General features: G+C 38.8%; 1 protein-coding gene across 1 annotated transcript in view; it reads left to right on the top strand.

The window, feature by feature from the left end:
* The first annotated feature begins 219 nt into the window (after positions 1-219).
* Positions 220-12,575, top strand: part of LOC110469655 (prolyl endopeptidase FAP) — a 39,157-nt gene continuing 26,801 nt past the window's right edge. The window contains 7 exon segments of the mRNA XM_077784846.1: positions 220-231; positions 2,570-2,654; positions 8,601-8,696; positions 10,571-10,741; positions 10,744-10,847; positions 11,026-11,078; positions 12,024-12,096. Coding sequence (XP_077640972.1) covers positions 220-231; positions 2,570-2,654; positions 8,601-8,696; positions 10,571-10,741; positions 10,744-10,847; positions 11,026-11,078; positions 12,024-12,096 — 594 coding nt within the window.

Below are 12,575 nucleotides of genomic sequence, written 5' to 3'. Positions count from 1 at the left end.
GGAAAATGAATTCTGTCCCAGCAGGGAGAAAGGTGAGGTGAGTCATCAGACTCCGCATGCAAAATGAACACACTGAAGCCCAACCTGCAACTTCCAGTCACCAGCCCTAAGTTTTATGTGAATATTCTGTCAGATGTGGCCTTCTTTGGCAGGTGACATTTCCCACGTGTGTGGTGTATATGTGTCTGTGTGTATATGTATATGTATGTACATACGTGTATGTCCATCTGCGTATGTGTCTGTATGGTGTCTCTGTGTCCCTGTGTGTCCATGTCCCTGTGTCCATGTCTCTGTGTGTGCCCATGACCCTCTGAGTGTGTGTCTGTATTGTGTCTATGTCCATATGTATGTGTGTGTATTTTCTGTGTCCCTGTGTATGTCCATGTCCCCGTGTGTGTGTCCATGTCCCTGTGCATGTCCCTCTCCCTGTGTGTGTTCCTGTCTCTGTGTCTCTAACCCTGTATGTGTCCCTGTCTCTGTTTGTGTGTCCCTGTCCCTGTGTGTGTCCCTGTCCCCCCGTGTGTCCCTGTCCCCGTGTGTGTCCCCATCCCTGTCCCCGTGTGTGTCCCTGTCCCTGTGTGTCCCTGTCCCTGCCCCTGTCCCTGTGTGTCCCTGTCCCCGTGTGTGTCCCTGTTCCCGTGTGTGTCGCTGTCCCCGCGTCCCTGTCCCCGTGTGTGTCCCCGTCCCTGTCCCCGTGTGTGTCCCTGTCCCCGTGTGTGTCCCTGTCCCTGTCCCTGTCCCTGTGTGTCCCTGTCCCCGTGTGTGTCCCCGTGTCCCTGTTCCCGTGTGTGTCGCTGTCCCCGCGTCCCTGTCCCCGTGTGTGTCCCCGTCCCTGTCCCCGTGTGTGTCCCTGTCCCTGTGTGTCCCTGTCCCCGTGTGTGTCCCCGTGTCCCTGTTCCCGTGTGTGTCGCTGTCCCTGTGTGTCCCTGTCCCTGTCCCCGTGTGTGTCCCTGTCCCTGTGTGTGTCCCTGTCTCCCCGTGTATGTCCCTGTCCCCGTGTCCCTGTCCCCGTGTGTGTCCCTGTCCCTGTCCCCGTGTCCCTGTCCCCGTGTCCCTGTTCCCGTGTGTGTCCCTGTCCCTGTCCCCGTGTCCCTGTCCCCGTGTCCCTGTTCCCGTGTGTGTCGCTGTCCCTGTGTGTCCCTGTCCCCGTGTGTGTCGCTGTCCCTGTGTGTCCCTGTCCCTGTCCCCGTGTGTGTCCCTGTCCCTGTGTGTGTCCCTGTCTCCCCGTGTATGTCCCTGTCCCCGTGTCCCTGTCCCCGTGTGTGTCCCTGTCCCCGTGTCCCTGTCCCCGTGTCCCTGTCCCCGTGTGTGTCGCTGTCCCTGTCCCTGTCCCTGTGTGTCCCTGTCCCTGTCCCGTGCCGGTGTGTGTGCGCGGTGTGCCGGCAGGGGGCGCGGCGCGGGGCCGGGTCCCTCCGGCCGGGCCGGGGTCACGGCGGCCGCGCCGTGCGGGAGCGCCGGGAGCCGGGCACGGCGGGCTCGTTCTTCCTTTTCCCAGCCGTTCTCCGCTCTCCTGAGGGATGGATTGTGTAACCTGACACTGCGGTCTCCAGAGTTTTCCCCGTTTTCAGCTGACCTCATTTCAGTGGGCTAAATAAAATAGGTGTAATTGGCGGTTGGAGAACTATTTCAGAATTTCCGCTGGGCTTGTATGTATCTACTTCTGTAAGCTCTCCTACGTAGCCTATAGATGTGCATAGTTTTCAGGGGAAAACAGCAATTCTCCTCACATGTGGAAGACATTAAACAGTACTGTTTCTGCTGCTTGTTTTGCATTCTTGTGCCATCATTTATTATTTCTAAAAGTAAACATGTGAATGCCACATAAGCAATAAAGCTATGGGATTTTCTTCTCTCTGCAGAGAGTAGAAATACGGTCATGACTATGTCCTGAGAATGTGGAGATTGCCAAAAAAACACAGTAGATACTTTTCAAAAAAAAAAAACAAAAAACAGTGCATGTCAAATATCTGGTGAGTCATAAAACCTCAAGTTAGTGCGAGCAGATGTTGGTTACAGCTCACATTGATGGGAAGTACATAATCACCACCCCGATAGCCTCCCACTGTCCGTTTCTGGTCCAAGAACTTCCCCAAAAGTGTGTTTTCAATTTTATGGAAAGCCTTTGAAATTTGGCAGAGTTTCCAAAAGTATGTAGGAAAAAAAAAGAAGTCTGCCAGAGGTTTGGCCTCCAACTGTGAAAACAGACACTGCCTTTTCAAACTCCTCTCCTAGATCTACTGACCAACACCCAGAAGAGAGAATTTGCATTCTTTTAGAATACAACAAGAAAATGAAGGTCTGTATGCTCCTGAAATCAACTTTTGGTAGCATTTACATAATTTGTTTTAAATTGTCAGCTGCTAGACAAGGCCGACTCTAATGTGAAAATGTTTGCTTTAAAGAAGAAGGAAAGGGAAGTCTTTTCTTATGTACTTCAGGGACGTTTTTTGCTTGTTGCTAGGACCAATTACAGCAGTTAGAGAGAAGGGGGATTTCATTATTTACTAGCCATGGAAGCAAACTTCAGGCAATATTAAAAATGTAATTATTGTTTGTTTCTGTTCTGCAGACCCGGCTAAAAATCGTTTTTGGTGTGGTTATATGCCTTTTACTTTCTTTATTACTTATGTGTATTATACTGCTTCCATCAAAAGGTAAGGTATTTCTAATCTAATGTAGTGTAAAATGCAGTATCTTTGGCTATTGTGGCTTCTAAAGTTCACAAAAGTTTATCAACTCATGTTTAGGATTGTCCTGTCAGAATTGTTACGGCTTTATCCTTTGCAGAAATGTACTGACAGCTGAAATATCCTGAAGGTAGAATTGAAATGCCAGCAGATGTTGAAACAAGGAACTCCTTGAAGTGAAAAACACCTGAATTAACTTCACTGTGCATGATATATAATGTTCTTAGTCACAGCTGCAAAAATAACTCTCAGACTGTCTCATGTTATTTTTCTGTTAGGGTTTAGGAGAGTTTCCCAGTTAATAAATTTCTTTAGCTTAACAAACTTGCATTTGGTTTTAAATGCTTGTGTAATAATTACAGAAGTTCTATATCCAATTACAAGTTAAACTTTTTTTTTTTTTTTTTTGGTAGATAGGGTATGATGAATTATTTGTGAATATATTCAAGCTTGCATTTGAAAATTAAAGTCAGCATTGTATAAAATAGGGAGGGATAGTTTCCTCTAGTATTATAATGCCAGCTGTGGACTGCTGAGTGCTCTGGTGAAGCTTGAAATGGGTTTTGAAATTGGAACATGAGTGGCACCAACTTGATGGTTGCTGTTTTTTGTGACAAGTTAGGAACAGCAATAGAAGTATTTGCATGACCTTACCACTATAGCAGATTACTTGAATGCCTCTGAAATAATTAAAGTATTAATAAAAGGCATATATTCCAGTAAGACTATCTATTCAAAGGACATTTTTTCTGTTATTTTTCTTTTTTGTGTGTGTGGATGAGGGGACTGAGATGGAGAAACAGTTTTGTATTTACAACTAAATGTTATAAAATCAACCATCTGCTTAAGTCTTGTGAAAGTTAAGTCCTACAGTTAATATGCAGATTTTGTGAAAGGTGAAATCTCTTTTATATCTGATATCTCTGTGACTAATGTTTATCCTGGGTTGTTGAGAGAAGGGCTGAAGGTTTCTGAAGCAGTTAGGGATGATTCTGTTATGCAGCATTTTAATATGAGGATAGATATATATCAGTTATATATATATATCTATAGATAGATATAGATATGCATATATATTATGCAGTGCTGGAAGAGATAGCGCCTCAGAGTGACAGGTTTGACTTTACTGTCAATAGTGGGGTGCCAGATTTTTTGTCTGGCTAAGCATGGTCAAATCTGAGCTTTCACTAAAGGGTAAATGCATGGTATCAAGTCAGACTTACTCCCATCAGTTCTGCATTTTATGACAGGGAAGGCAGAATATTTTTATGAGATTTAAATTTAAAAAATAGTAGTGAGGGAACAAAGAGGTTGGAGACCAAGGATCAGTTTGGCAGCCTGAAGAAGTTGATAAAGATGATGGAAGGTACTGTAGGAAAAAGTGAATGTGTGTTTTTTTTGTTGTCAAATACAGCTCATTGGCCTCTTCAGTACCTCAGCAATTATGGAGAACTCTTGTCATGTCTCTTGGAATAGTGACTCGATAACCAGTCATACCAAACATCATATTTAAATCCAGTAGGATGATAAAGAAATTATCTTACTTCACAGGATGCTTTTGGAGGAGCATTTTAAACAATTGAAGAACACACAGTTATATCCAATATACAATTATGTTGGATGTGTCCGATTATTGCTTCTTATTCTCAGGTGGAACTGCAAGTGCTGCAGTTACCTGTTCAAATGCCTTAACCTTTTTTAATTCTAAGTAGTCTACTGATCAGTTGTAAATAGAAGAAATATAAATTAATTTTGGAGTTACAAATTTTGCGAGCTGGAGACAGACAGGAAATGGCTACACAACTGGAATGTTGTTTGTACATTCCAGCTTTACCACTGCTCAACTGAAAGGATGTGGCAATCTAGAAAGACAATTAATTGCATATGAGAAATGTATAGACACAGAACATATCAATTTCTACTTAAGAAATCTGCAGAGAAAAATGGAAGGAGCATTTAGTTCTGGTTTTGTCTGCTAAGTTTCTAGTCATTTAATGTTCTTCAGACTTCTCAAAATGTGGTAGGTGGTTTTGATTTACACATGCAAGAATATAAAAATGTCAAAAATTCTCAAAAGCCAACAGTAAAATAATTTTGAGAGGATATTAAGAGGGATATATACTTGCAACTGCAAGTATTAGACAATTTCTGTGGGGCTCAGAAGAGGATGGTGGGCAATATCAGTGTAGAAAATGGCATCCATGCCTAAGAAATCACTGACCATTTTTTGACACATCTTTCAGTTAGGAAGGTGTGGTGGGATTTACCTGACAGTGATAACCCAACTATGATACTGCAACTCTAAATGGTTCAGAAAGGAGCTTTTCACTTGTACACTGGTGTACCTAGTCCTCTTCTGCAGCATAAACAAGAAAATACCTGTCTGCATTTGAGAAGCATTAGCGGAACCACAGGTAAAGTTACAATTAACTGTTTCTATTGCTTAGGCTTCAAATTTATCTCTACTGCTATTTTTAATGAATATCCAAAGTCATGCTTGTCAAAATTTCTGTTCCCTTTGTACTCTTCACCTAGGCCTGAGGCCCAATCCCTGTTTCTCTGATTTCACAGGTGAGGTGATAGAGCTTACTGCTTAACCACAAAGTGGTGAGCAGCCAGTTTCTTATGAAGAGGTAGTGTTCTCTGCCTCTCCTCAGCCAAATCCAAAAGTGGAGAAGCAGGTTCAGTTGACGTGAGTTGATGCTGAGTGTGATCAAAGTCTTGGAGCAGGGTCAGGAGTGCTGGAATTAATTTCTGGTGCTAAATTGAGTTTTGTGTTTCCTCATGTTGGAGGAGCCTGTGCTTCAGCTATTCAGCATCAGACCACAGAGATAAGAATGGAAATTCTAGTCCAGAAGCAGAAGACAGTAATACCATACTAATCAGTTTTCTTTTGTCACGTCCTCTACCAGATGTTTAGAAGTGGATGTTAAATAAAATACTTATAAAAATGCATATATATTAAATACAAATAAAATGCATATATATATACATATAAAAATAACTATATGCAGAAACAATACTTTCTGATTGTTATGAATGCTTACTATAATTTGGCAAAACTAGACACAATTTATAAGGATGCACATTAGAACATGTGGAATAAGCCATAAACCAGGAGACCTTTGAATACAAACGGTTGTGTTGAATTACCCATATCCAGTCTTTGAAACTGAATAATCCTGGTAATACAAACAGAATTTCACAGTGACAGAGTGATGTACATAAAGTTAATCTGAGTTTAATATAACTGCAAGTTTAATTAACTGCAAGTTTTGCTTTATTAAGTTCTCTTAGGACAGTGAACTGAAAGGTAAAGGAGAAGCTATCTGCATAAAACCAGTGATAATTTTTAAATGTTTACAGATTTTTATCACTACAATTATACATGTAAGTGCAATACACTCAAATGTGTGAGTGAGTAATTATGATCATTGAATATATAAAACAAGTTACACTTTGAAGCAAAATAACCAATTCAGTGCACAGAGAAATGCAGAACTGCACCCTGCAAATGAGAGGAAATGGACCACAAAGGATTAAAACTGAGGCAGTGGGGAGGTGAAAGAAAGTGAACAAAGCTGAAATTTGGTAAGCTTTCATTTTTGTGGTTGGCTGTGCTGTTTGCTTCCTTTTCATCCCTGGGCATTTGTTTTCATCCTTCCTATTTCATAGAGAAACAAACCACAATAAAAGAATTTGCCAAACCTACCAACAGCCATCCAAATTAGTGCCTATAGAGTACTTCAGATACATAGAGTACTTTTTGTGTTAGTGTCTGGTTTGTGAGCAGAGATTTCAGATACTGTTATTGAACAAGTCTCTAGTTACAGAAGAAACAATCAGCAACAATTTTGGGAAACTATTGAAGATGCTGCTGCTATCTTCTGTTGCCTAAAAACAATCATTCCAAATTTTAAGTACTCAAGTGAGAAATAGTTGTTTTCAAATTTTTTGCAGTACAGTGGTAGAGGTTCAGAACTTAGTGGGCACACTTTGAAAATCAGCAGTCATAATAAATCTTCATGGAATATTAAGTATGTAAGGGTGAAATAGATAACACAGGGAAGGTTTAAATTAGAGCTCTGAAAATTAGATCAGTGATGAGAAGTTTGTGATATTGCTTGTCTCTTAAGATGAGAGAAGGAACCAGGTACCAGATTAAGGTACCAGAAAGGACTGCAAATGTTAAGCTTTCTATACAAAAAACCTTGGAAATAGACCTTGATTTCTTTTGCTAATAAGCTTCTTCACTTAGAGAATTTTAACTGAGAGATAATGATAAGTAATCATCATTCAACATAACTGGAACTGGATTCTTTGGAATTATCTTCTGAGCATTTTCTTTTAAGTCTGCCATCTTCTATGTTTATCATTAGTGTATCAAAGATCAGTAATATGCAGTCATAGTATTAGCAAGAAGAATTAACTTATTATTGAACTTCTTGGGATATTTTCTGGATACACTGCTAGCTCAGAGTTTATAGGGACAGTTTTTTGCCTCTGGATTGGCATTCAGTTTTATTCCTTGTGACAGTTTTCTTCTGCATTAGTGCAAACTTGGCTTGTGTCAGCAGTCAACCTGACATGTGTATTCTACAGTAAATAATAGTCACTTAGCAGAAGAAAATATGTGTTATCATTACAAAGTACCATAGAAAGCAATATGAAGAAACATTTCCCAGGAAGTCAGTGTGATCTTAACAGAGAGGGCAACTAATGAGCAAGTTATGGAGCATGATATGAAACCTGAGAGCAACGAGTCATCTTGATTATCTGACTGTCATCTAAAAGCTCTGAAGGAACAAACAGGGGAGGTGGCAAAGATCTCCTAAGCTGCAGTGTGACATCTCTACTACCTCTGAAAACCCTGGCAGAAGTCCCTTTGATTTTTGAGGAAGCATAGCATCCAGAATGCCTAGACCTGAAAGCTGCCATTATTATGCTGTTGAACTTTAAAAATTGGCCTTTATAGAACAATTCATGTGTCTTTTGAGGATTAAATATTTTGCTTACTCTCACTCTTGTGAATTGCATAGATTCTACACAGGAACTGCACAGCATCTTCTTACTCTTCTTATCCAGCACTCTTCTTATCCAGTTGATTGACCTTGAATTTTTTTTTTTGAAATCTGCCCTAGCTTAAGCTGATTAGCTTTGGGAAAAGTATAACCAGACAAGATCCAGAAAACCAGCCTCCACTTCTTGCATTATTTTATACAGTTATTTGACCTGCTTAGAAATCAAATATTTGAGTACCTGTCTTCTTTCAAGAATCACTGTAAATTTTCTTTTGCAGCATTAAATAAAAAGTTCAAGTTTGGGTTCACTCATTCTTTACTTTTCAGCATTATTTTTGCCTGCATTCCTTCATCAATGTTTTTCATGTGACTACTGATTTATATATGTAGATGGTGATGATTTTGCAAGCTATTGTCTATCAATGGTTAATGAGGCATGTACAAAATTTAGAAGTTAGGGTTTGCATCCTGTTTGACCATTTGTTGAACGTGTGAAGGTCCTGATTAAAATAGTTGCCTCTACAAGTTCATGAAACCCATGCTTAAAAAAACTTTAAACCATCAAGCAACCTTTAATTTGTTTTCTGTGTGGAAAAGGCTTATGTGGACTCACAGGGTCTTCAGGTAAATGTGTCTGCATGAGTAAATGGTTGAAATAAATGAGTTTGTCTAGTTAGTTTTTGCATTCCCAAAGATGAGTCTTTCAAAGGCTAAAGGAACTTACTAGAACAGTAACAGGGAACTTTCCTTTCTGCTGCGCCTACACTTTGCATATCTCCAGGACTATGGTATCCTCACTGTTGCATGGCACTGAATACAGAAAAACCAAAACACTAGACTAATAATATTTTTCCCTCTTGTCATTAACAGAAGATTTTTGTCTTATGCTTAGTTGTCAACACAGATGATGGGTCTAGAGCTCTTACCTTGGAGGATTACTTGAATGGAAACTTTCAATATAAAACATTTTTTCCATATTGGGTGTCAGGTAAGTAAAACTTTTTCTCAGACATAGATAAGCCTTTCTAATATGTATTTCCAGACTGGTTGACACAGACTGAGAAATGTATTTTCCTTCCAACTTTACTTTGAATGAATGCTAGCTAGGAAATTAAACAATGTGTTAGTCAAAACGTATGGTTGAAATTTACTGTTCTGTCAGTCATTCTAGAAAATCCAGGTATTTGATGTTTCAACATGTCTGAGTCAAGTATAAACTATAATTTTACAGAGGCCTTCAGTGTTTTATTTCTTTTACTGTCATGTTCATTGCAGCAAGTGAAAGAAATTTGTCAGTGTGTCAGTCATTCCTTAAGCAATCTCCTTTTCATGCTTTTCACAGCACTTTTTCACTTACCACTTGTAATGATTGAGGTAGTCTGTCTTACAGGCCCTTTGTTCTTTGTTTTCAGTAGTACCTGGCTCTACAATGAGGCCAGCTGTTCTGATTTCATTTAAGGAAGTGCTGACACTGCTGAAATTCCTGAGTTCAGGATATTGCATAGAAAATAAAGCTGACTTTCTAAGTTCCTTAAGGTGGAGACATGAAGTTAATTGCTGCTGATACAAATGTGTCTTTGTGTGGCTGAAGTGCTGCTCTTGTTATCATTGAATTGCACAGACCAGGGAGACTGGAGCTAGCCTGATTACGTTCTAGCACACATACTGCTCCCATCTCTGTGCTGCCTCAAGCACTGTTCTCTGCCAGTAGCAAGAAGCATAGTGCCCCTTCACATAAAAGTCTCACCAAGCTAGTTTTAGCCCACAATTTTAGAAAGTAAGTAAAGCCTTATGATTGAGGCATTACTTACAGTGGTTCAATTTTACAACTGGCAGTTTGACATATTAGATATCACTTGTATGATTTCAAAATTAGGTCACTGTTTGTTAGAATTCTGTCTGAATGTCTGAAGAATGTAGGCAGCATATCACCTAAACCTAATATTCTTCTTCTCTCTTTATAGCTTTCTCACTTAGACTTATCTTTCCTTTTAACAGTCACAAAACTCACACAAAAGTCATGCCTTAGATTCCATAGATAGTCATGCCTACAGCATTCCATATGTCTACTTCTCTTTTGAAACAAGGAGTTAAAATTGTATATCTCATCCTAAGGGTGATTTTAAACAAATACTGTTATACAAATCACACAAGAGTGCTCAGAAGATCCAAGGGTGATCTAATTTCCTAAAAATGAACATCCTCACAATATTTAAGGCTCCTGTTTAACTTTTAGTCTTGTTTTCTAGCGACACCAAATATGTAATTCATTCTCTCTGTTTATAGCAGTGAAAATAATAATCCGAAACTAAAATTCTCATCTTTATTCTCTACCAAACTATAGCTCAGATCCTGAGCAAAGGCAAGGTTAAATTCTATTTTCATTGAAGTCCACTCACCCTTATTTTGTAGGATTCTTGTGAGTAAGGGCAGAGTAATGCAGTATCAGTTGTATGGTGCTGCTTTTATCTGCAGAATATACAAATGAGAATGTTCTGGTAAAAGGATAAGCAGAGGTATTTTCTTTAAAACATTTACATTTTGATACTGACTTTCTAATGTGTCTGTCACTGGCATTCTTGATCAGACATGAGAATAAAATCTGGCATTTACTTGTAAAGTTAAATAGTTGATCCTCTGTACAGTGTATAATCTCGAGAACATATTCGAGAACCCTGAAGAATTTCTTGATAACTCTCTATCTCAACATTGTTAGAAGAAAACCATTTTTTTATGTTGAACATTTTTTTTATGCTGAAACATATTTGCTTAAAACCTATTCTTTGAAAGAGGTGTGAATTTGTTGATCATATATGTAGTATTTTCTGTGAAGGTAACAAACATTTTATCTTGTTTATAAAGATAATGAGTATCTTCATCAGTCTGCAGAGGATGATATTATTCTTTACAATGTTGAAATTGATTATGCAACCACCATCATGACAAACAGCACAATGGTATGTACCTTTTCCATTAATAAAAAGGCAGAAAAGTGCAGTTGTATTTCAAGTTACAGTTTAAAAGTCAGTGAGACTAGAATCTAATCTACTTCTTAATTTTTCAGAAACAAGTTAATGCTTCAAATTATGTGATGTCATCAGACAAATATTTCATAGCTCTGGAAAGCAATTATTCAAAGGTAATTAATATACCTCTTAATATAATATTTAATTTTATGTAGTATTTTGTTGATTGCATTTACCATAGATAAATGTTTCTTGGTATTTTCTTGAGAAGGGAATAGGCTGTGAAGGGGCTATTTCTAATTAGATTATCTTTTTCAAGGCTAATAATATTCTCTTGCTTCATTTATGCAGCTGTGGAGATACTCTTACACAGCATCATATCACATTTATGATCTCATAAATGGGTAAGACCTGATATTTCTTACAGAGGGCTGTGGTGCATACACTGTAGTGATGGGCTTGCGAGCATTCATTCCAAAACTGTAATAATGTGACTACCAACTTGCTTTGCTTTTGCCTAAATCTGTCAGGTTACTTGTTTGCTTGAGAAAAAAATATTCTCTAGGAAAAATCATACATTCTTTTAATCTGGATTGATTCCTATTTCATTCCCTAAAATTTTCACTGCTCAATATTCTCTTTTGTCTCCATCCCCTTCCACTAATTCTTTTTTTTTTATCATTAGTCTAATCTTCAGCTTCCCTAAAACTCTTGTAACAGCCCACCCTGCATTCCTTAAAAGTCAATAGCTTGTCCCATGGCATTTGGTCTCCTCTTTCCACTCAAATCCAAAGGAAGCCATCTGCCTCTGCAGTCACCTTTTTATGCTGAAAGCAGCAATGTGACCAAATGTGCTTAGTTCTGAGCAACAGGGGCTGCACTGAGCTGCACCATTCTTGGGAAACTTGGCTCAGGATGCCAGGAAGAAGTTGCTGCGAGCTGCTGTGAGTAGAGAGGTCCTGCATGCGAGCTGGGATCCTCAGCAAATGCTGGGCGTGCTGCTGTCGTGCCTGCCTCAGTGCATGCTGAGCTCACATTCCCAATAACCTGCTGAGACTGTAACACAGACTGCAGCTACAGCAAATGACTGGAGGTGCTTGTGCAGCATTTGGAAACAGATAAGGCTGGCTCCTTAGGCTGTTGAATAGGTTTTCAAAGGAGTAAGTTTAAGCCTTTGCCAGCACTGGTGCACACTCTTAACTGCATGTTTCTGCCTGCCTTAATTGTGCATTGCTCAAGAAACAATAAGCAGTTAGAAAATAACTTTGTGACTTTTTTATTAATGTACAGTATAATGATCCCTTTGCACTGTGTACAAAAAGCCATCTCAACTTCTTTCCTTTTTTTAGTGTTTTTGTAACAGAAAATCAGCTTCCACATAAAATTCAGTATATATCCTGGTCACCCGTTGGACACAAATTGGTTAGTAAAGATAATTAAGTGCCAAAATTAATTTGCTTTGTATGGCTAAAAGACATCTGCTTTTGGTTTTTATTTTCTTAGGCCATATTTTTGACAGGCCTGTGTTTATTAATCTTGGTTATGAGAAATAATGACAAAGAAAAGTTTTAACATGTTCAGATTTTACTTTCTGTGTCTCAAGAGAAGAATAATCCATGTTCTCAGGTACAATATGTGTTTCAGTTTGCTCACCAGTCTTTATCCAGAATTGACCAACATAATTTTATATAAAATTAAATGTAGTTTCAAGGTCTGAAAACCAATTGGTTTCCTTTTGATGCTCAGTAACACATTAATTTAAAATGGAGATTTACAGATGCAGGATTTAAAATCTGTTCTAAATTTTTTACTGAATTGAAATGATAGAATTTCAATTATAGAATTTCAATTATAGAATTGAAATTATATAATTTGGCCTGCAATGTATAATTTATTTGCTG

Source organism: Lonchura striata, chromosome 8 (assembly GCF_046129695.1).
Source record: "Lonchura striata isolate bLonStr1 chromosome 8, bLonStr1.mat, whole genome shotgun sequence".
In the NCBI taxonomy this organism is placed as follows: domain Eukaryota; kingdom Metazoa; phylum Chordata; class Aves; order Passeriformes; family Estrildidae; genus Lonchura; species Lonchura striata.
The sequence above is the reverse complement of the archived record's forward strand: the minus strand, read 5'-3'. Positions and strand labels throughout refer to the sequence as shown.